The sequence below is a fragment of the Ranitomeya imitator genome, chromosome 1 (genome assembly GCF_032444005.1).
Source record: "Ranitomeya imitator isolate aRanImi1 chromosome 1, aRanImi1.pri, whole genome shotgun sequence".
Taxonomy (NCBI): domain Eukaryota; kingdom Metazoa; phylum Chordata; class Amphibia; order Anura; family Dendrobatidae; genus Ranitomeya; species Ranitomeya imitator.
Window position 1 is genome coordinate 40,859,001 of NC_091282.1, and position 26,115 is coordinate 40,885,115.

The 26,115-nt window shown below is 39.4% G+C and overlaps 1 protein-coding gene across 1 annotated transcript in view; it reads left to right on the plus strand.

The window, feature by feature from the left end:
• Window positions 1-26,115, plus strand: part of DCC (DCC netrin 1 receptor) — a 1,008,503-nt gene that overhangs the window by 451,633 nt on the left and 530,755 nt on the right. Inside the window, exon 3 of the mRNA XM_069745998.1 lies at window positions 19,394-19,678. Within this exon, the coding sequence (XP_069602099.1) occupies window positions 19,394-19,678 (285 nt within the window). The remainder of the gene's footprint in view (window positions 1-19,393; window positions 19,679-26,115) is intronic.

The window sequence follows — 26,115 nt, forward strand, 5'->3', positions numbered from 1 at the left end:
AACAAGATTACATCAACAGTCATTTAGATTGAACAATGTGCAAAAACAAAGATAGAGGAAGAGAGGTAATAGGCTGGGAATATATTAAAAGAGATTGAAATTGAGGCAGATGAGAAAAAATATATATATATATCTATAGGACAAAGAAAGAATAAAAAATCAAGACAAATAGAAAAACATAAAATATAAGATGAAAGGTTAGGATAAAGCCTGAAGAAAATGATAAAAAAATGGGTAGAAATATTGCGATTCAGATGGAGTAGCCTTTTTGAATGTTTTAGATAAATAAAAAACCTTCAATAAAATGTATTTATTAAGTTGTAAAACTACAGAATTTCTAAATGAATAATATTATAAATACAGATACAACATACTTTTGAAAGTTGAGGAGGTTCTCACACAATAGATGGTAACTAGTGATGAGCGAGCACTAAAATGCTCGGGTGCTCGTTGCTCGGGTCGAGCAGAATGGAATATTCAGGTTCTCGACCAGAACAACGGGCCCAATGTGAGTCTATGGGAGACCCGAGTATTTTTACTGCGATCCCCCCCCCGGGGGTCCTTTTAAGGTCTAAAAACATCTGAAAATGATGGAAACACTGCTCAAATTACACAGGGACAATACCTCTTTCACGAGATGTACAGGAGGGCCTCCTAAAAAAAATGTTCCCATTATAAGAAAATGGGTCTTCCATACTGTTTGCCTATGCATTGAATGCATGGTCTGCCCTGCCCCAAAGTTACATGCACCCCGATAAGCCTTTGAGCCCACAAACTGGATGGCCACATGAAACCAAAGTTCCCATTATTAGGAATTTGTTACTGTCAAACTTTTAGCTTATGCATTGCATGCAAGGCCTGCCCTGTACCAAAGTTACATGCACCCCTATGAGCCTTGGAAGAGACGTAGAGGTGGGCCTCCTGAAAACAATGTTCCCATTATTGGGGAGTGGGTCTCCCATAGTGTTTGCCTATGCAGTGAATGCAAGACCTGCAAAAAATTAGGAGGCACTCCAATAAACTGTGAAAAGAGATGTGGAGGAGGGCCTAATAAAAAAATGTTCCGATTATAAACTGTGTAAAACCTCCTTGGAAGAAGCATCACATGAAACGCGCGTCGGGGCTCTGCACTGTACTGCCAGGTAACATGCCTTCATTCAGCCCAGAGACACTTTATTCACTTATTGCTATTTGCACATGCACACCTGCTCTGCTTGTTGCACTTTATAGGAACCTTATGGTTTATTTGTTAGCTGAGGGATGTGTGGCCATTGGGCCTGATCACTTGTATTAGTCTCTGTCCAAATGTATTTTTCTCATGACTTTCATGTTGATTTTGTATTTCTTGTTGGACATTTATCTACCCCTATATTATTAATACCTATTATACATGGTTCCTAAAGCTAAATTTATTTACTTGTTGGTTTTTACACTGTGTAATTCAGATCAATAGACTTTATTGTTGCTATAGTGATCTCTATGTGCATATACTGTATATAATGCTTGACTATGGTCTAAAACTTTCACATGCCAATGGAAATATATAGAAGAATCTTTTCCAACTGATTTTTGAATTTCTAAAAAATGAGTAATGGAGACCAAGAATAATATTATTTTTCTACTTAGTAGGTTTTGAATATTTGCCTATACCCTGATACTAATCCTTTTGGCATTGGTTTGTTCTCTGAGCAGACAGTTTGTTTTGCCTGTGTATATCCCCTAATTAGTGATTTTATGTAAAGTATTTCAATTGTTGAATTTTAATAAAATCATTTTTTTTTACTTGGCATAGGCTTCCTTAATTTTTGTATGATATTTACTTTTGTCTTCATTAGTCTTCTTTATTGATGGGACATTCCTGCTCTGTTCTCTTCATGGCTGGAGACTTAATGATTGGTAATCTTCAAGGGTGGAGTTTCTGTGCCCTGTTCTCTTCATGGGTGGTGCTTTAGAGATCAGTAATGCTGATTGGAGGAACTTCTATGCCCTGTTGCCTTCATGGTTAAAGTCTTAGGGGTCAGTACTCTTCATGGGTGGAGTTCATATGCCCTGTTGTATTCTAGGCTGGAGCTTTAGTGATCTGTACTCCTCTAGATCAGATTTAGAAATCCGTCATCTTTATTGGAGATGTTTCTATGCCCTATTCTTTTCAAGGCTGGAGCCTTAGAGATAAGTACTCTTCATGGGAGGTGCTTCTGTGTCATGTTCTTTTTGTGGCTGGAGCCTTAGTGATTACTGCTCTTCACGGTAAGAACTTCTGTGTCATGATCTCTTAAAGGCTGAAGTCTTAGCAATCAATACTATTTATTGAAGGAGCTTCTGTGCCCCATTCACTTCATTGGTGGAGTCTTAGTGATCAGTACTCTTTATGGGAGGTGTTTCTGTGCCTTGTTTTCTTCATGGATTAGTTTCTGTGTCATGTTCTCTTCATGGGTGTAGTTCCTGTGCCCTGTTTTCTTCATGGATAGAGTTTCTGCGTTCTCTTCTCTTCATGGGTGGAATCTCAGTGGCCTGTTTTCTCCATTGGTGGTGCTTTAGTGTTCAGTAATGCTGATTGGAGGAGTTTTTGTGCCCTATTTTCTTCATGGGTGAAGCCTTGGCGATCAGTACTCTTCATGGGTGGAGTTGATATGCCCTGTTGTATTCACTTTTAGAGCTTTAATCATCAGAAGTCCTCTATGGAGGTGCTTCTGTGCTCTGTTCTCTTCATGTCTGGAACTTTAGTGATCAATACTTCTTTAGGAAAGTTCTTCTGTACACTCTTTTCTTCATGGCTGGAGCCTTAGAAATCGGGAAACTTTATTGGAGCTGTTTCTATGTCTTACTCTCTTCAGGGCTGAAGCCTTAGTGATAAGTACTCCTCTAGGGAGTTGCTTCTGTGCCCATCTCTCGTCATGGCTGGAGCATTAGTGACAAGTACTCTTCGTAAGTGGAGATTCAGTGTCATGTTCTCTTCATGGCTGGGGCCTTGGTAGTCAGTGTTCGTCATTAAAGGAGCTTCTGTGACCTGTTCTCTTCATGGATGGAATCTTACTGATCAATTATTTTTATGGGTGGAGCTTATGTACTTAACCATAGGAGTTTGATCTATTAGGCCACGTTCACACGTTCATCATTTGGTCAGCATTTGAAAGCCAATGGAACAATCAGACTGAAAGTATAATATAAACATGTCACCACATCTGCATTTTTCGCCCACTCCTGGTTTTGCCTGACAATTACTGATGGAAAATATTGACCAAATACTCAGTGTTTTCACATGGCCTCAAAAACCATAATGTCTCCATCTGTAGAATGGGGTGGCACTGTTTTTAAAAGTGGACAACCATGATTTTCTAACCCTTGACAACTCTTTAATGGTAATGACCAATACTGAATGCATAGTAGTGACCGATGGTGGTGGTAGGTTAAAATGGATTATTATTTATAGACAAAATTATGGCACTTTTTCTTTCCTTAAAAAACTGATGACCTTAAAGTCACATAATCAACCGAGGAAACACTTTATTCATATATCTTAAAAGATTTAAGAATAACTAAAATAGATTCATTGTGCAATAGAAAAAAAATCATCATTTTCGCATTAAGGGCTCACTTTGTTTCTTAAATAGACTTAGTCCTCTTCCATCAACCTCTTGACCCGTGAGCAGGATAATCAGTAAAAGCTTTTTTAGCCTTTTCTTTGATTTTAGTACTGAATAAGAGGAGAAAGAAAATCTTTAAGAATCTAAATCTGGTGCTATAGAAGCATTTAGGAAATAAATTATATATTTAGGACATACTGTACAAATAGATACATGTGAGAGATAGATAGATAGAAAGATAGATACATACTAGATAATTGTTAGATAATAGATAGATAATAGATGATAGATGGATAATAGATAGATAGATAAATGATAGATAGATAGATAGATAGATAGATAGATAGATAGATAGATAGATAGATAGATAGATAGATACAGGTGCTTCTCACAAAATTAGTATATCATCAAAAAGTTAATTTATTTCAGTTCTTAAATACAAAAAGTGAAACTCATATATAGAGTCATTACAGAGTGATCTATTTCTGTTAATGTTGATCATTATGGCTTACAGCTACAGAAAACCCAAAAGTCATTAGCTCAGTAAATTAGAATAATTAACAAAAAACCTGCAAAGTCTTCCTAAGTGTTTAGAAAGGTCCCTTAGTCTGTTTTAGTAGCTCCACAATCATGGGGAAGACTGCTGATGTGACAGATGTCCAGAAGGCAGTCATTGACACACTCCACAAGGAGAGTAAGCCACAAAAGGTCATTGATAAAAAAGCCGGCTGTTCAGAGTGCTGTATCCAAGCATATTAATGGAAAGTTTAGTGGAAGGAAAAAGTGTGGTAGAAAAAGGTGCACAAGCAACCGGGATAACCGCAGCCTTGAAAGGATTGCTAAGAAAAGGCCATTCAAAAATTTGGGGGAGATTCACAAGGAGAGGACTGCTGCTGGAGTCATTGCTTCAAGAGCCACCACACACAGACGTATCCAGGACATGGGCTACAAGTGCCTGCTATTCGCGTGATTACCTGGCTGTGTTGCTTGTTCTCTGTCTCCAATTAGTGCCAGTTGTAGCTTTGCTCAAATGGTGTGTGCTTGCTATGTTCTCTGTGTTCCTGTATTTGAGCTTTGTTGTTCGACTTTGGACCTCATCTATAACCATCTGTTTGCCTTGCCCTTTTGTCTTGTTCCACTATTTTCCTGGAATTCTGACCTCAGACTGAGACCTGACTATGCCTTTGTCTTACTCATTTGTATATGACAAGCCCTCTTGGTATCTGACCCGAACCCCTCGACTACCCAAACCTCACAGCTTGTCCGTGAGCAATGACTGCCATCTGACATACTAAGAAAAATAATTGCAATCTTTTTTGTGGAGATAGAAAAAGAACTAAAAGTTGTTGCAGAAATATGCACATCCTAAAACTAACACTTTGTTGAAGTCCCCTTTGAAATTATGACAGAATTCAATTTTTTTGGGTAGGAGTCTATCAACATGGTACATCTTGAATTGGCAATCTTTTCCCACTCTTGTCAGTTTGTGAAGGCATCTCCTGTGTACAGAGCCCTCATCTGGTAACCCACAGATTGTCACTTGAATTCAGGTATGGGCTCTAGTTGGGCCATGCCTTCTTCTAGTGAAGCCATTCTTTGTTGATTTGGAGGTCGATTAGGGTTGTTGTCTTGTTGAGCTGAATTTGCTCTTCATCTTCAGCCTTTTATTAGAGGCCTGAAGGTTTTCATTAAAAATTAACTGATATTTGGGATTGTTCATAATTCCCTCCATCTTGACTAAGGCCCAGTACCAGCTGCTAAAAACATCCCCAAAGCCTAATGCTGTCTTCACCATGCTTCATTGTGGGTATGGTGTTTATTTTGTGATGCACGGTGTTGGCTTTGCGCCAAACAGATGTTTTGGAATTATGACCAAAATGTTTGGCTATTCTCTCAGCAGACCATATCACATTTTCCCATTTGCTTTGACAGACTTTGTAAAGTTTTTGGTGAAACTTAGCTGAATGTGAATGTTTTTCTTTCTAACAAAAAGGCTTTTGTCTTGCCGCCCTGCACCACAGGTCAGACATATGAAGAATATAAAAGATTGTTGTCTCATGTAGTATAAACAACCAATAATTTTCAGAAATTACTACAGCTCCTTTCATGTTACTGTAAGCCTCTTGGAAGCCTCCCTGACCAATATTTTTGTTCTTATGTCATTGATTTTCTTCTAGGTAATGTCACTGTTGTGCCAAATTTAAGCCACTTCTGGATTACATCTTCACAGTGCCCAATTGTATAATAATATCTTGGAAATGTTTTTGTACCCTTCTCCTGACTGATAACATTGAACAATGAGATCCCTTTGCTGTGTTGTAAGCTGTCTATGGACTACGGCTTTTGCTTTAAATTGCAACTAAGAAAATGTCACTAAAATCCAACTAGAACAGCTAAACTGTATATGGGGTTAATCAGAATCAGTAGATGATGACAGCTGTGTACTCATCCAGTAATAATTCATAGTCGTTAGTAATTGATCTAAAGTTACCTCCAAAGCAGGTTGTCTTCTGCTGGATTCTGAGTGGTGGATCTCGTGGTATTTTGATTGACCGGTGCAAACTTTGATTTAAATTGGATTATGGGTTCCTGCTCTGGAAATTTGGTGTAAAAGATTGTATTTTTATGGCCCATCCATATACTATATTAATTTTTCACATGTCCTTACATCACCGAGGAAAGGATTACTACAGATCATATAACCAGGACTGAAAGGTCCTGTCTTAACGATGACTAACCTCGCATCACAACAAGCAAAACATTTGAAAGCAGGCTTCCCCTTAGGATTGTTAGTGTGACTAAAAGCTCTGAATATTTAATATCCGTACATGTAAGAACCCTGAGGTCTGTCTCCTTAATGATAAGCATTTATATTAAGTGAACTTTAATTACTTCGTAATTGTATCTTCCGTAGGGGGAGATGGGAGTCTCGATTGGCCGTCATCTATGCTCTGGGCAAAATTCGAATTGTGTGTGTGTTCACTATTTTCATATTAGAATTGATTTCCAGGTATGGAATAATACATGGAGGCACCGGCTGGAAAACAAGTTTCCCTCGGGGGTTGGGAATGTATGAAAGTCAATTGAAAAGATTTCATTTCTGGAGCAATCTGTGTTTTTACGAGGCAGCAAAGCGAGAGCAGCTGCGGCAGGGGAAAATCTGTAAATAGTTAACATGGATCAGACAGTTTTGTTCACAACAATTTTCAGATCTGAACTTGTGGATAGTACAATAATAATAGAAGTCAGGACTCACTGCTTAATTGTCTTCATTCGTTTCTCAGTTATTATCGAGCCAAGGGAAGGTGTCGGCATTAACAATGTAAGGAATGCAGCGAGACTCTGTCATCTATGGAAAGACACTATTTCTGAGTTTTAATGATCTATTATACAGAGTGCGAGGTGGCGGGCTACCCAGAGCTTTATTACCAAGGGTTCATGGATGGCACCTACTGTGCTAGAAACACAACTAATTTAATCCTGAACCCCTGTTAGTGTCATAGTTAGTTCTTGGGACAAGAGTTTGAACCCTTTATGGCTCCATTGGATTTGGCTAAGGTTAAACCGGTGATGTAGTCTACGGAACAATGCAATCTTCACTAAAGTAGAGTTAATGTCCCGAATAAGTCAGCAGATTTCATTCAGTCAAAATAAAATTTAGTCCACATTGAAAGTGCCTCGATGGCCGTTTATTGTGCTCCAGATCTCTCAAGAGTCCAAAGGATGTCCGTACATCAATGACATTAATCAAACTGCTGGTGACCATATAGGGCCAAGTGTCGTAGGAATCGAAACATTGAAATAGTCTTCTTATCATTGGAAGATCCAAAGTCCAGATGGAGTAAGCATAGGACCATTTGGGCAGTTTCAAGCCACAGGACAGATGAGGGGTAGGTCTATTATAGGTGAGTATAATCTTTTAGTATTTTTTAAACCCTTCCCAGCCTTCAAAAGAATTCTACAAATTGGTTGTTGATTGACCACCAGTTAGCTGAATTCTTGAGAAGATAAAAACATAAAAAATTTGGATTGACCATAAAATTAAATTGTCAGGAAATCGATTTGATTCCTTACGAAATGATTCAATCATCTACGATCTTCACCTTAAAATACTGGGTTGTGGACTTTACATGAAAATGGCTTCTAGATAATATTAATAATTAGAGATGAGAGAATATATTCGAGTGGAACTGAATCAGACTTGAATTTAACAAAAATCTGCTTTCGCCAAAATGCGTATTTTTTTTTTTAAATGCTGACTTACAAACTCCGCAAAATGTGAGCTCCTGACTGCCATTTTTCAAAAGTGTTTAGGGCCCATCAAAGAATAAAAAATGTTAAAAAAATACTTATATTTACCTTACTACAAACCTTTACAGTCCCACCATCACCTGTCGAGTCTGTGTTGCATCTTCTGATCGCTGCCTGTTCTGTGTGTTGTGACCGTACGTTGGCATACGCAGCCCGAGATGGTGATCAGAAGATGCGGTGAGAACTGTACGGGTGGTGGTGAGTAGCGGAGGGTCTGGAGTGGTCAAAGGTGAGGTGAGTATAGGGATTTTTTTTTTTACATCCTACATCTGAGAGACCCCAGAGCTCAATAAGAGACATTACATTTGGGGAGAATAACTTCTCTGCAAATCAAATGTCCCATGAAAATCCGCTCGAACAGGTGAATAGAATGTTGGTGGTCACAGAACATTGATCCACAGGCTTTTCTGTATGGAACAAGAGAAAGAAAAGGACATCTTAGGAATAGAATTTGAACCCTGAAAAAAAAAGTTTAATTCAAAAACTTTGTCAGAAATGTCAAACTCTATAGTTCTCTTCAAATTTCTATTTCTACTTAAAAAAAAAATTGTGAATGTCTAAAATAACTATAGTCCATCTTAACGTGGCACTCTGCAATAAGTGCGTTATTTTTCTTTCCAAACTCAAGGTCCATTATGTAATTTCTTACAGACGTAGTAATTTTGGAAAAATAAAAAGCATAAAAAATATATATAAATCACCTTCCTATTTTTAAACTAAACTGTTGCCAACAAATTGTGTTTAAAATGCTGCTAGGAAGTGAACGCTAAACAATTTAACCAGAAAAAATCATCCATTACTTAGTCATTTAGTTCCTGTATTCACTTTGCAACAAAAATAAAGAGAAGAAAACACGGGAAAAAAAAATAAAATTCCAAAACTTTCTTTCACTTGAGTAAACAACATACTTTTTTTTTCTAAATGTTCTTAATTAGTAATTACTTTTAAAATTAGATGATAGACTGACAATGAATTCAGCACTTATAGTTCTTATTCACTTTTTTATTATTTATTTTTTATGTTTTTGCTTAATCAGGCCCATCATTTTTTTTAAGAAATTTAATATTATTATTTTTACAATTTCTTAAAATTGCATCTTTACGTATCCTTTACTTTATCCAAGACATATATTCTATCTGCTTTGCTTAAGACTTTTCATTCTGAACATTCAAAAAAATGTTGTCAAATTATCCAAATTTCTCACTTCAAATACATGTCTAGGATAGAGTCGTTCTATCAAAAAGAATAAGAGCAAATCATAAGACAGTGGCCCTTCAGAAAAAAACCCATTTCATACATCCTCTGTATATAAAAGAGGGCATCCATTGCAATGTTTCTCAGTGCCTTCCTCAAGCGAAACCTCCACCTTCTGGAGGACCAATCTAGTCCACGTAGTGTATGGATGACCCATGTCTTCTCGTCAATAACAGCTGATTGTGTCGGGTAATCTTATCTTTGGCGTACCGATCAACCAGAGTAGTTTGTTTCATCGAAACCAGACAACCCCTTGATTGTTTTTTGGTAGCAGTCTTCCATAATCTTTTTGATGTTGGCCTCAGTGTGTTTGGCTGAAGAACTAGATCTATGACAGGTCTTCTTCTTTCAATGCACCAGTGAGTAGGACATTTGGAGCAAACAGGTACTAGAACGTAATGAATTCTGACCCCCAAACTCATGCCAATTACATTTTACTACTGGTCTGTAATCCCAAGAACCACTTAGCGGGAAATTCCTTGAGATTATGGGGCAGCTAAAAATAATTGTCATCTTCTTCAGACCAGATTTATGGATGCAGGGTTGACCTGAGGGATGTGAAATGTGTAGAACTAATTAGGGTGAACCCCTATCAAGTGTATGCTGCTTGTTTTAATGTGTTTAACCCTGCTGTTGTCTTCGGTCAAAAACGACCGACCTTGAACTTCAATATTCTTTAAAATATTCAAGATGCAGCTCTGAAACCTGTGGCCGACTGACCCATCCTCATTTAAGTCAATCAACCACAAGTTTCAGAACCGTATCTTGAACACCCCAAAAAATACCAAAGTTCAAAATCGGTCTCCCCAGACCGAAGACAACAGCAGGGTTAACTGGCCTCAGAAAGTTGGAAGTGAGATGCGAGAGAGCGATAGAGATGGGCAAAGTTCTGCTGTAGGACCATCTGTGGTGTTCATGATGCTCCTTATGGATATGGATGTTCTCCGCAGTCAATACGTAAGATGGTAGACTGTTTATGTAACATAAATGTAGCTGTAAGAGGAATGATTGAGAGGGAAAAAATTACAAGGAGTGAGACAGAGAGGGACTGCGGTACAGCTGCGAGGTTTGTCGGAAGAGCTCACGCCGCCGTCTGTCATAGATACAATCTACTACAGATCTGTAAAATGACGTCAGACATTTTGGGGGAGAATTAGATTGAATTTGATTTAATGTTAATTCGATTCAGTCATCTCTAAGACGTATAATAATTTAAGAAAAATACTAATTTAATTATTGTTTGTGTTTCGACCCCTTTTTGTCTGCTTTTTATAATCATATTAAAAATAAAAAGTTATGTTTTTAATTTTTTTTGCCTTTTGTTTTTTTATTCCTTTTTTATGTAATAATTACCCTAGTTGTATCATTAACTGTAAGTCTTACCCTAGCCCTAAGTCTTATCTTAGCCTTAAATCTAACCCTAGCCCTAAGTCTCACCCTAGTCCTAAATCTCACTCTAGCCCTGTCTCATCCTAGCCCTATGTCTAACCCTAGCAATAAGTTTAATTCTAGCCCTAAGTCTTATCTTATCCCTAAGTCTCTCCTTATCCCTAAGTCTCTCCCTAGTCCTAAGTCTCCCCATAGCCCTTAGTCTCCCCTAACCCTAAGTCTCACACTAGTCCTTAGTGTCACCCTAGCCCTTGGTGTCACCCTAGCCATTACTCTAATCCTACCCTTTAGTCTAACCCTAGCCCTAAGTCTAACCCTAACCCTAAGTCTCACGCTAGCCCTAAATCTCACTCTAGCCCTATGTCTCATCCTAGCCCTATGTCTAACCCTAGCAATAAGTTTAATTCTAGCCCTAAGTCTTATCTTATCCCTTAGTCTCTCCTTATCCCTAAGTCTCTCCCTAGCCCTAAGTATCTCCCTAGCCCTAAGTCTCCCCATAGCCCTTAGTCTCCCCTAACCCTAAGTCTCACACTAGTCCTTAGTGTCACCCTAGCACTTGGTGTCACCCTAGCCATTAATTTAATCCTACCCTTTAGTCTAACCCTAGCCCTAAGTCTAACCCTAACCCTAAGTCTCACGCTAGCCCTAAATCTCACTCTAGCCCTATGTCTCATCCTAGCCCTATGTCTAACCCTAGCAATAAGTTTAATTGTAGCCCTAAGTCTAATCTTATCCCTAAGTCTCTCCTTATCCCTATGTCTCTCCCTAGCCCTAAGTCTCCCCATAGCCCTTAGTCTCCCCTAACCCAAAGTCACACACTAGTCCTTATTGTCATCCTAGCCCTTGGTGTCACCCTAGCCATTAATCTAATCCTACCCCTTAGTCTAACCCTAGCCCTAAGTCTAACCCTAACCCTAAGTCTCACGCTAGCCCTAAGTCTCACCCTAGCCTTAAGTCTAATCCAAGTCCAATGCCCAGGGGTAGACATATAATTGGTGCAACCTGGGCAGCCACACAGGGCTCTGAGAGTTCAGGGGGCCACTACCTCCAAAGCAGGTGGAATTGTGTATTATAATGGCCCATATATTGTTCTTGCACAGGGGCCTCTTCTGTCTGTGTTCACCAGTGCCTACACCTAAACCTAACCCTAAAACCAATCCCTAGCCTCAACCTTTGTTAGGACTAGAGAAAGTGTAAACCTATAAAAACAGCTATTAAAAATGAATAAAGACCGTATTGATTCATGTGCGCCGCTCCTAATTCCATACTGTCTTCCTTCATTATCTCCTCATCTGCTGTCACTTTGGTTACTGTTTTTGCAGAGCGCAGCAGTCGAGATGAATGCGGCATTGGCTGCATGGTTAATGATATAGATAACAAAGCTCACTTCAGTGTGCTGACCTTTGTCATTACAGTTACTGCCTATGCAGAGCGCAGAGGGCAAACTCTTCTCACCTGTTACACTCTAAATAAGAATCTCTTAGCGGGCAATCACCAAGAAGAAGCAGCTATTGCTGTGGGGTTGGCATGGGGGAATTGCAAAAGTTATCATTCCCATATACTTTGGTTACCAGAACATCAACGTCTATCAAAAACATCTAAGGTGCACAGGGTATGTCCGCACACGATGTAAGGGGTCTACAGGGTATTATTTAGTCCAAAGTCGGCCATGTATGGATGACTTATATTGGTCTACTCGGAAGTCTGAACACGGTTGTCTTGTTTGATATCTACTTTGATCGAGTTCTTTTTTGGCTCTTGTGATACAGTTTTGACTATTTGTTCTTTACGCTTTTATCACAGAACCTTTTGTCTTAAATGTCTAGACATAACGGAATGATACAATGTTATCATTACTTTCCAAGAACTGCATCAGTGCGTTTGTTTCTGCACCCGGCGCAAGATGAAAGCGTTACTATTATAGAAAAAAAAAAATACAGAGTAAGTTCCGAATTACCGAGCCCGAGGGCAGAACACACATTTTGTTTGTTTTAGAAGAGTAATGGAGTGGAAGTAAGTTGAATGACTTATTCGGTAATACGTAAATGGCAGCCTGACAGAGGAATTTACACTCTGGTGCTTTGGGAAACAGGTTCTTTTCCGAATTATTCAGGCATCGAGAAATAAATAGAATATGCAAGAAATATTAAGTTTATCATTTACAGGAGTATCATTTATTTGGAAACTTTGCAATTACGGATTAAGTTAGTTTTTTTTCAATGGAAGTAAGTAAATGTCTAAATGTTCAGGATTAAGTTAAAATAATTTAGATCATTTAGTCATCTCCTGTTGTACTAATTTCTATGAATTTATTGACTAGAAAGTGTTATGTGTGCGGCCACTTAATGGTATAAATACAAGTACATGCGTCTTTGTCATTAGTTAACATAAGTAAGAGCGGTCAGGTCACTGAGTGCAGAAAGAACAACACAGTCTTCTCCTGCCGCTGTCATCATTTTCATTGTCTGACTGTCTCTAAAGAGTTGTATCTTGATCCTCTTCGTGATATAAATACTGTCCTCAATAAAAAAACAATACAAAAGCAGAAAAAGATAACAAAAGTTGTTAGGTTACTGCCTCCGAAAAGCTCAACACACTCCTCTCCTGCCGCTGTCATCATTTTCATTGTCTGACTGTCTCTAAAGAGTTGTATCTTGATCCTCTTCGTGATATAAATACTGTCCTCAATAAAAAAAAATACAAAAAAAAAGCAGCAAAAGCAGAAAAAGATAACAAAAGTTGTTAGGTTACTGCCTCCGAAAAGCTCAACACACTCCTCTCCTGCCGCTGTCATCATTTTCATTGTCTGACTGTCTCTAAAGAGTTGTATCTTGATCCTCTTCGTGATATAAATACTGTCCTCAATAAAAAAAAACAATACAAAAAAAAGCAGCAAAAGCAGAAAAAGATAACAAAAGTTGTTAGGTTACTGCCTCCGAAAAGCTCAACGCACTCTTCTCCTGCCGCTGTCATCATTTTCATTGTCTATCTCTAAAGAGTTGTATCTTGATCCTCTTCATGATATAAATACTGTCCTCAATAAAAAAAATACAAAAAAAAAAGAAGCAAAAGCAGAAAAAGATAACAAAAGTTGTTAGGTTACTGCCTCCGAAAAGCTCAACACACTCTTCTCCTGCTGCTGTCATCATTTTCATTGTCTGACTGTCTCTAAAGAGTTGTATCTTGATCCTCTTCATGATATAAATACTGTCCTCAATAAAAAAAACAATACAAAAAAAAAAGCAGCAAAAGCAGAGAAAGATAACAAAAGTTGTTAGGTTACTGCCTCCGAAAAGGTCAACACACTCTTCTCTCGCTGCTGTGATCATTTTTATTGTCTATCTCTAAAGAGTTGTAAGTTGATCCACTCCATGACATAACACTTAGCACATACACAGTGCAGTCCTCGATAAAACAATAAACACTGTCCATGTTGAAAATGGTTTATCCCCCAGACATGGATTACGGCATGGGACAGAAGAACGGACAGGTGAGAAATGTCAGAAATACCAGGAAACACCCACTTTTGGGAAGTACTTGTGGAATCCCTACCCATTTAACGGAACTGTTGACAGTTTAAAGAAGATGGAGACTTCATCTGATATGTGACATAACTGAAAATCTAAACTTCAAAAAACTGACCGTCACATCCAAACATAGACTTTGTGTGAGCTGGTGCTGAACCTAGAGTCACCAACTCATGTACTCTCAAACAAAAAGGCAGCACACTGTAGCGCCATAGCATGCAAACATGAAAATTGAATTGCATTACTGCATTAGAAACATGAAAAACATGAAATATGAAAAATTGAGAAAGTTTAGCGCATAAATTGGCCAAATCATGTGTACCTGGAAGCCACGATAAGGCATTTCTTGTTTCCAGGGCCTAACAATGCCTTTCCTCACTTAGAATAAAGTCTTCATCTGAATGGAAACATAAATCCTCTGTTAGACTAAAATCTATATCTCTGTGGAGGGGTAGTGGTCCTGCTGGGATTAAAAACACCTGTGACTGAAAGGCGGAGTACTCAGTCAGAAGGCTAATAAATACAAACTACAAAAAACTGATCATCACATCCAAACATAGACTAAGTGTGAACAGGTGCTGAACCTACAGTCACCAACTCATATACTCTCAAACAAAAAGGCAGCACAATGTAGTGCCATAGCATGCAAATATGAAAATTGAATTGCATTACTGCATTAGAAACATGAAAAACATGAAAAATGAAATATGAAAAATTGAGAAAGTTTAGCATATAAATTGCCCGAATCATGTGTACCTGGAAGCCACGATAAGGCATTTCTTGTTTCCAGGGCCTAACAATGCCTTTCCTCACTTAGAATAAAGTCTTCATCTGAATGGAAACATAAATCATCTGTTAGACTAAAATCTATATCTCTGTGGAGGGGTAGTGGTCCTGCTGGGATTAAAAACACCTGTGACTAAAAGGCGGAGTACTCAGTCAGAAGGCTAATGAATACAAACTACAAAAATATTTTTCATATTTCTAATACAGTAATGTAATTCAATTTTCATATTTGCATGCTATGGCGCTACAGTGTGCTGCCTTTTTGTTTGAGATAACTAAAAATCTGTCACAGAAGTTAGGTTTGGGTAAGGGGGTGGTCTTCTTTAAAAAGGTGGTCTTCTAGAGTTCTTTCTTTGCAATTATTTGCTGCTCTCAGCTGATACAATTGTATCTAGTGTAGACAATGCTCTGTGAGTAGGGATGAGTGGACCTGTGGAAGTTCGAGTTCTGGTACTCGACCAAACTTTAGTCCAAAGTCTTGGCACCAGAACTGGACCCAAACTTCATCCTAAACTCGAATCCCATTGAAATATATGAGGACATGAACTTTGGAGCTGGAAATTCTCTCTCTCTCTTCTTCCCCGGACTCCAGAACAAGTCCGTGTTTGGAGTTCAGCATCGGACTGGTGTCCAGTACGAACCCCGAACTTTACATCGCAGCTACACAAATCTCTACTGCTTGGTTACAATGTATCAATCTGGAGTCTAGAGAGCATGGTCCACACTGGATATAATGAAGATGTAGAAAAATTAATTCAGTATATTGTGACTATGTAAGCAGTCCTGGACTGGCCCACGGGGGAACAGGGGAATTCACTAGTAGGCCGCTCTGCAAGAGTAATCCACTTACCCCCCAACATGAGCAGTAGTTGGCCCGATAATTTATGTACAAACAAAAGCAGCATCTCATCAGTAATGGAACTACCTGGCTTATTATATAAAAGCAGCGGTACAATTATGAAAGAAGGTGATGTAATATTTGCATGCAGCAGAACAGTGGGACCCCACTAATGTTACTGGTGGGCTCTTGCCACCCCAGTCCAACACTGTACGAAAGAGCAATCTTGAGCTGAGTGGCATTACCTTTGGACATCCCTGACATCGGGACCTGCATACAACTGCTTACAGTTCATCATGACCTATTGCTCCAGGATCTAGAAAACCACAGATCACTCTCTGAAAATTCTACCAGCGGTGAATTATGAGTGAACTGCAAAATTGCTCTGTGTGTCTGTCCATTAAATGACTGACAAGATAATGAAACTTTGCTCTTTTTATCATCTTTAGTAGAACTTGACATTCTTCTATGCATGGTTTACATTGCTGCTGTTATCGCTGTCATTGTTTTACTGCAGAAGAAAAGCTTTCAGATTATATTATGATTTCACATATAGATACGAGATAGACAAAGAAAAGCTGAGATAGAGAGACACAGATAGGGATAGATAGATAGATAGATAGATGATAGATAGATAGATAGATAGATAGATAGATAGATAGATAGATAGATAGATGATAGATAGATAGATAGATAGATAGATAGATAGATAGATAGATAGATGATAGATAGATAGATAGATAGATAGATGATAGATAGATAGATAGATAAATAATAGATTAAAAATAGATAGATAATAGATAGATAATAGATAGGTAGATAGATGATAGATAATGGATATATAGATGATAGATAGATAATAGATAGATAATAGATAGATAGATGATAGATAGATAATAGATAGATGATAGATAGATAGATAGATAATAGATAAATGATATATACATAGATAGATAGATAGATAATAGATAGATGATAGATAGATAGATAGATAGATAGATAGATAGATAGATAGAAAATAGATAGAGAATAATTAGATAGATAGATAATAGATAGATAGATAGATAGATAGATAGATAGATACAGTAGGTAGATAGATAGATAGATAATAGATAGATAGATAATAGATAGAGAATAATTAGATAGATAATAGATAGATAGATAGATAATAAATAGATAATAGATAATAGATAGATGACAGATACAGTATATAATAGATAGATAATATATAGATAAATAATAGATAGATAATATATAATAGACAGATAGATTATAGATGGATAGATAGATAATAGATAGATAATAGGTAGAGAGATAGATAATAGATAATAGGTAGAGAGATAGATAATATATAATAGAGAAATGATAGATAATAGATGATCAATAATAGATAGATGATAGATAGATAATAGATAGACAGATAATAGATAATAGATAGAAAATAGATAGAGAATAGTTAGATAGATAATAGATGATAGATAATTAATAGAAAGAAAAAAGATGATAGATATTAAATAGATAGATGCTGTATAATATCATTATTATCTCCTCCTCCTCTTCTTCCTCCTCCTTCTTCTCTTCCTCCTCCTCCCATCAACATTTTTATTCTCCTAATATATTGCATTCATCGTATTATACAGCACTGTGTATGTACAATTACACATTTTGCCTTTCTTCCCAGCTAATTCTTCTCTTTTCCATTAAGTCTATGACATGACGTGATTAAAAACAGACTAGCTGAATCCTAAGCTCTATATAGATACAGGGGGTCAATTTTCACTGCAAGAGTCATAAGTGGATGTTTGGGTACAGAGGGTTTAGTCGAACATTTAAAAAAAAAAAGATTGGTTCAGGTAACCAGAACAATACAAGATGAATTGGGGACCCAAACATACATTGTTTTCCACACTTTCATCTGTGTGACATGCAGCAAACACGGACTCTGCGCTGTGGTCCCAAAGTTGTCATACAGATGACAGTGTGTGAGCCAGCAGCTGTGACCAGCAGTAAAAACATTACCGCCGGTCACAGGTGTCAGCTGATGAGAGAGTACTACTCTCTTCAGCGCATGCCTGCTGTTGCTGATAACAGCAAGAGCAGGTGAGGCTGCTAAGAGTATTCATCAGCTGGCACCTGTGCTAAAGATAAATAAATAAAAAAAATGACATGGGGTCTCTTCTATGTTTGATAACTAGTGCAGGCAAAACAGACAGCTGCGGGCTGCAACCCTTAGCTGTCAGCTTTATCATGGCTGGTTATCAAGAATAGAAGGGTCCCAATGCCATTTTTTTCATTGTTTAAATAAATATTTGAAAAAAACCATTGTGGGGTCCCCCATTTTTTGACCACCAGCCAAGCTAAAGCAGACAACTGGGGGCTGATATTCTCAGACTAGTAATGGGCCATGCATATTAGCCCCCCCCCCCCCCCCCCATCCTAAAATTAAAAAATGGATTTGGCAAAATGTAGAATTGTTTGTGCTTCAGGATGCGAAAATCAAGCAAAATTGTACCTAACTTGCCACCATTTTGGATTGAGTAGGGGGTTGAAAAAATATAAATTTATACTCGCCCTTCACCTACCTGACCAAGGTCTACTGATGGTTTACGTCTTCCTTTCGACTCCAGCCTTCTATTTTGTCGGCTGTGAATAAACCTCAGTTGACATCATGATATGACAGGACAGCGCGCGTTATGGCATACTCTGAGGCTAGTGTCTGCCGAGGGAACCGAAGAGTGAGAAGACTTAAGTCAGAAGAGACTGGATCAAAAAGGAGCATGTCAGTGGCAGACCGGGGTGGGGAGCTGCAGCACCAGGACAGGTGAAGGGTGACGTGATTGTAATTTTTGTAATATTTTAAGCCCACTGTTTATTATACTCTGGAGCATGGAGAGACCTAAGGGCGTAATAAAAGGCACAAATTGAATTTCCCGGCCATATTTTGAGCAAAATTGAGAAATCCAATTTCGTCATACTCATTCTTCTCTAGCTGGGTCGTTTCGACCTGAATTTCTTTATGATACAGTATAAAATCTAGACCTTAATCGTGACGGGGACTTTCTGGTGCAAGAATGTTCTATTTGAAGGTCGCACTGTCAATGAGATGTTAAGAAAAATGGAAAAAAAACCATAATAATTTCCAGGAAATCTTGTCTCATTTGCTCAGTTTCCGGACGTTCATAGATAAGAAAACAACAAATTGAATTTTTTAAGCGCAGCTGAGTCCCTATAGTTCTATGGCAGGATTTATGTTTGCAATTGCAAATTACCATACTTTTATTTTTTAACTTTTTTTTTGTCCATGATTTTTACCCAAGCTGCTTGCAACGTCCTTGTCTGTCTGATTGAGGAATCAGTCGTCTGCCTTTGCATGGCACGAGCCCCTAGTGGATATCATGGCTGCTCACAAATGTAATTATTGGGAAACCACAATGTTTTACATGATAAGTGGTCTCTAATTGCAAACATATCTCCGTATCCATCAATCTGACTCCGTCCGACGGCAGCGACAATACAAATGGCTCCTCCGGCAGCTGCTAATAACGGGAAAGTTGCGAGCGTGAATTAAAGTAATACTTAGCGGTATTATTCTAGTCTCTACAAAGTGGAATTTACATTCTGCCATTAACTAAGTAGATTTTACCACCGGAGAGGCGCCATTTCCATTTTCCGGGTTTAATCGCATTCATTTTCCATTTTTTCAGGTCCTCTGAGGTTCCTTTCCCAGACAGAATCTGTTACTTCGTTCCTTGGAGACACCGCTCTACTGAAATGTGAAATTGTCGGAGAGCCCATGCCTACGGTCCACTGGCAGAAGAACCAAGAAGACCTGGTACTGACCCCCGGTGACACGCGAGTGCTGGTCCTACCTTCCGGGGCTTTGCAGATAAGTCGGCTACAAGCGGGAGATGCTGGACTTTATCGGTGCTTGGCTAAAAATCCCGGCAGCTCCAGGACCGGAAATGAGGCGGAGATCCGTATTTTATCTGGTGAGTGGTTTACATCATTTATTGCAATTTATAATAACATACCAGAACTGATATAGTATGACCATATTTAGAGGAAAACTCCACTAGAACTATAGAAAACATATGAAAAAACCAGAGCTTTTAAGTTCCAAAACATAACAAAAAAATACTACAAAAAACTAAATGAACTAGTGTAAGGCCAGAAGGGAGTGTATAAAAATGTATAACTTTATTATAGTACAAACATTAAAGCCAAACACACAAGTACAAAACATAAAAACAAAGAAAACAGACAAAAGTGGACAGGTCTACAACATGATGATACAAACTGGCAGGGGCCGGCGATCCAATAGAACAGAGGCGCTCACAAATATGTGATAAGTCTACATACCAAAAAATGCACAATAAATATGAAGGCAAAATGTCATATCACATGGCATGTATGGAGGACAGAGCAACCTAATGGAAATCCACTAAGGTAAATGGGGACAGAGTACGCCACATATCACAGGCAAAAACAGACCAGGGTGTGAGTGGGAAGTAACATGTAATAACCCGGCCACATTATAATAAAGCTGACAGTGCAACGCCAAAAGTACATAGGGATGAAATGATAGGCATATCTTACCCGTGGACGCCGTGACCCACCGCACAGATACCCCAACGCGCGTTTCGCTGCTGCTTTTTCAAGGGGCAGTGTGATAGTGTGCCAAACCAGAGCCTTGTATAATCCCATATGCAATCCCAAGCCAAGCACCTGTGTGGAGCCGGAAAAAGCCCCCCCCGGGCCGCGTCTGACGAGCGCATGTGGGCGGAGCCTGCATCGCCCAATCATACAGGCCGGCGTCATGAAGCGGGGAGTACTGGGAAGGTTCCCATAGAAACTGTAAACACACCGCAACATGCAGACGCCGCCGTGGATGAGAGGTGGAGGAAGCGCCAGCGCACATGCGCTACCCGTGCCGGATCACAGGTACCCATGGAAACAGGGGACTCACCACATAATAAAGAAGCCGCTGTTGGTAAAAGGGGGAAGACGGACAAACGCGCATACATAGCCCGCTCCGGATCACAGGTGTAGGGGCGGTGACGAGGAGTTTGCTTGTAACATCATAACAATATAAGCCGCAAGACGCGGCAAAGGAAGGTAAACAACTGTGCAATGTACCTGATACATGAATATAAATACATGAAAAGGAAACTCCAAAATACCAAATATATATATTAAGTAATAAATCTATATCAAAATTACATGGCACAGGGAAGAAGTCAATGCAGCATAATAATACAGTAACGATGATCCAAAGTTCAGGATGCAATGTCGACTCCGATGATATGTCACCGATGAGAGATATCCAAGCCACCGGGTCCATCAGTCACCGATAGGGCAGCACATGGTATAAAGGCTTATGGTATCCAGTATTAGAAACACTATAAGAAGAAATAGAAACACAAAAACACACTAAATTAACATCAAATTAAAACACGGGCTCCAAGGGTTAATGAACAACACCGTCGCAAAGGGAACTCCCGAAAAGACGCATGGACTATAAAAATGGCGAGAAACTAATGTTCTCATTAAGCCCAGAGGGGGCTATGGTGTCCAAAGTAAAGATCCACCGGCACTCAAGCTGTGCCAGCCTGCGCTTAAGGTCACCACCCCTGACTCCACAATGTCAATACCTCGAATCCTAAGGAGGTCGGGGTCACAAGCATGGCACAGCCTGAAATGACGGGGAATCGTCTTAAGCTTTTTCCGGCTCCACACAGGTGCTTGGCTTGGGATTGCACATGGGACTATATAAGGCTCTGGATGGCACATTATCACACTGCCCCTTGAAAAAGCAGCAGCGAAACGCGCGTTGGGGTATCTGTGCAGTGGGTCACGGCGTCCACGGGTAAGATATGCCTATCATTTCATCCCTATGTACTTTTGGCGTTGCACTGTCAGCTTTATTATAATGTGGCCGGGTTATTACATGTTACTTCTCATTCACACCCTGGTCTGTTTTTGCCTGGGATATGTGGCGTACTCTGTCCCCATTTACCTTAGTGGATTTCCATTAGGTTGCTCTGTCCTCCATACATGCCATGTGATATGACATTTTGCCTTTATATTTATTGTGCATTTTTTGGTATGTAGACTTATCACATATTTGTGAGCGCCTCTGTTCTATTGGATCGCCGGCCCCTGCCAGTTTGTATCATCATTTTGTAGACCTGTCCAGTTTTGTCTGTTTTCTTTGTTTTTATGTTTTGTACTTGTGTGTTTGGCTTTAATATTTGTACTATAATAAAGTTATACATTTTTATACACTCCCTTCTGGCCTTACACTAGTTCATTTAGTTTTTTGTAGTATTTTTTGTTATGTTTTGGAACTTAAAAGCTCTGGCTTTTTTCATATGTTTTCTATTTATTGCAATTTATAGGAGAAGTCAGTTATTGTTACGAGGGTCTCTGTCCGAGACAATCAGCCGGTCACATAGTGTCCTGCATCTGTGATCCTCAGTGATCGGCTCTAATCAGCAAGTATCTCATTTTTCTGCAGCACTCCTACAGGACAAGTGAAGCATTACACGTTTATCGTTAAAATAAATGTCTTGCCAAGTCAATACTCTAACTTGTTGGATATTTCAGAAAGATGATCTTTATATCTTTTTTCCTACATGATTCTGAATGTGGATATCTCTATTAAAGGGGTTGTCCGATCCAAATCAATAAGTCTGCAGTTACTCTGTGTGACTGTAGACTTATTTAACCCCCCAGCATACACACTGTGCTCCGCGAAGATTCACCAGTTTCTGAGCCTGGACTGGAGAATATGTATGAGCTATATATACTCCCGGCCAGAGCCCGGCCAGTGGGCCCGGTCTCCAGTCATCCACACCCACTGGACGACTGGGTCACTAGTCGGGGCGTGACCTCTTTCAATACATGTGTATGGCGCGAGGTCAGGCTTTGGCTGGGAGTATGTGTAGTGTATATCTACCTACCCTCCAGTAGTAGATAGATAGATGATAGATAGATAATAAATAATAAATAGATAATAGATAGATAATAGATTATAAATAAATAATAGATGATAGATATGAGATAGATGGTAACAGAGATAATTGCCGACTGAACAATCAGTCAGCTAATGCCCTTATAAGGTGTTGGGGGCATTAAAGGGAACCTGTCAGCAGGTTTTTGCTATGTGATCTGAGATCACCATGATGTAGGGACACAGACCCTGATTCCAGCAATATATCACTTACTGACCTGCTTGATGAAGTTTTGATAGAATCCCTGTTTTCTCTGCCATAGAAGTAGCAGTGATCAGAATGCTGAGTTCGTCCTAACTCCACCCACACCCCTGATTGGTAACTTCTTGTCGCAAGCAGTCAATTAACGGTGGAGGCGGAGTTACTCAGTTTAACTCCTGGCACATGACACCTAGAACTGCAGTGATAATCTCCTGCTGATAAAACACTGATTGTATTGAAACTATAGCACACAGCCCAGTAAGTGACACATCGCTGGAATCAGGGTCTCTGCACCTACATCATACATCAGGTGCTGACAGATTCCCCTTTACTATATATCTATAAGTGAATGACTTCCATGGTATTTTATGCACTGGTAAATATCACAAGCAAATTCCCCGTTTTTTTTTTTTCCCCGTGTGCAATTTTACCTTCTAAGCCCAATAAAGCTGCAGTTGACAGCTGTAATAAAGCGCCACATTAGCACACTACACGTAACTGCGGCCATTTATAGCAGACGCTAAAGACCCGACGATCGCTTAATGTTAATCTTCGCCGGTGGAGTAATATTTCGCCGCGCGCTAACAATGCGGCATCTATTAGAGGCAAACATAAAAGTGATAGAAACAACAGTCATGTTATTACACCGGGGAAATTAGAGGGACATGAGTGACACAGTAACTTCCAATAATGCTCCGTCATTCATAGACCTGCCACCGAACGGGGGGAAAAATGGGTCCCCGAGCGATCCGCGGGCCGCCGTCCCCCACCAGAGTGCGGGGTAATTATCTCACAGTCGCTGTCTTTATAGAAAATTATTTGTTTTGTTTAAAACAGCAAAAAACGTATCAAAGTCGCCGTCGCCGCCGCCCGCGTTGGAGACGGATGGTTTTTCATAGAAAAGAATCCTCTTTGGGTCTAATTTTTACAGATCTGGCATTTTTCCCAGCAGAACCAGATTTTACAGTAACCTAATGTGCGATCTCGCTGCGCCGACGTGATGTACGGCCGCGGAGCTGCGGAAGTTTCAGCTGTGTCACAATAGAAGAAATTAATGTATTTTATTTATGGGATGACAGATAAATAGTAGAGAAAACAAAAAGGGACATATTTTAGAGTGTTTACCTGCGACGGGTGATAAAAGACAAGAAGGGTGAGAATTCATGACGACCTGATAAAACGAATGAGAAAAAATGTGCGGTGCAGTGCCAAGAGCCAACACTAGGGGCAGTGATCCAAACAGGAAGACTTGATCCCAGATTTTCTTCTACCAAGGGGTTAATAAAATCTACACTATTAGGAAATTCCAAGTTAAGTAATTGTTCACCTTTCGGAACATTAATTTATTTATATGCATTTATTTTGGGATTAAAAATATTTTTTGTAATTGGGTTTCATTAAAAAAATTGCACCTTTTGGCTTTTTATAGATCCCTTGCTGCAATGTCTGTTTTTGGCTGCAGAATGAGTTAACTTAGAATCTGTCAGCGAGCTCGTTCTGATCATCTGCTAGGAGAGCTTGTAGCTCTTTTATGTCTTTTTTTCTCAAATGATTTAGGACCATAAACCACATGAAACAAGAGGCTGTAAAAGAAAAATGGTGCAAAAATTATGCATTTAAAGGGGCTGGCCAGGTTTGGGGGTTCAAGTCTGAAGTCACTCTATGTGACTGCAGACTTTTTAATCTTCACAGGGCGCAGTGTGAGAGCTGTCAGAATTCTCCTCTGACAGCGTCAGGAGCAGGCGGCATGTGACCGGAAGTGTGCAATTTGCATACATGCAGTCACATGCTGACTAGACGTGAATTGAGTGAATTGAGTCAGACCGGTCACGTCTAGTTGGAATGTGGCCGGAAGTGTCCAAATTGCATATTTGTGGTTAAATGACCACCACTTCAGGCGCCGGCAGCAGAGAATCCTCACAGCATGCAGTAGAGTGACTGCAGATTTGAGCCCAAAGTCTGGTCAACCCCTTTAAGTAAAAAAATAAAAAATTGTCCCTAATGTTCGAAAGCCTCTTTCTACTGACCAGAATGGTTCAGGATGAAAGATTGTCTCTTGCTTTGAAGGACTGTTTTTTTTATTATTCAGACATCCCATTAATGTAATTCCTCATTTCCCCTGTGGGGGCGCTGTAGGGAAATTAAATACTTATCTCCAAGTTTTCTCACTTTGCTTTCTATTACGTGACCCATCTAACATGAAGGGAATTTCCAAAATGCAGAATCCATTTAAAAAAAGAATGTCAGAATATTTATACAGAGGTATTAAGGGGAAAGCATAGAGCCCTATGTTCAAAAAAGTACATGGTAGTCTTGCTTTCCAGCTTAACAATAAGCCCTGGACTCTCTGCCTACAGGGCCCCTACACAATTTTATGCATGGTCTGTCCACACTTGGTGTTTTGTCTATAATAGTTTCTGCGGGGGAGGTACCTGTATGCATGCTCCACCCCTGCAGAACCTGCACTAGCTATAAAAGTGAATTTGTTTTACCTAAAGGGGCAGATTTATTGAGGCCACTTTTGTGTTGACAAAGGGTGTCTTTATGGCATCATTCTAGCTGGTATAATTTGGTTTAGGCTTTTTTTTAACTGTAGAGAAGCACGGTTTATGTTTTTAAGCATCGAAGCCTTGGGTGATATAAAAGCTTATATCAATATATAAATTGGGAAATTTTCAGAATATATAGGATGTGGCCTCCTCTACGATGATGACTATGACGCCACTTTAGTAAAGCAGTTCACCTTGGCGCCGTATGCTATTTGCGTTGCGTGCCCCATGTCATTCACCATGGACATAGCGCGCGCCGCCGGCACCTTGGCACCTACTGTATATCTGATTATCTCCGACAGACGGGTCAAACTTTGCATGAACAGAGCCCAAAGGAAGTTAAGTATTCCCTTCACTCCGAACATTCCAACATGCTATATCTCTAGCAAGAAGGCAGTGCGATTACCCCATAAAAACAAGATAAAATGTAGAGTGATATTTGACGAGTCACATTTGCCCGTCTCCAGAACAGTTATCTCGTTCCAATCTACTGGCAAGACTCGTTCAATCTCCCCGTACGTACAGCACACCTCTTAAAAGTAGCCTTCACGAGTTTACACCAATTACTCCTGATGTGTTTGACCTCCTCGACACTACTTTAAGTAAATGCACCGGTGCCGTTTTTCCTCCCGACACGCCACTTACAGTAGATGGTAACCCCGT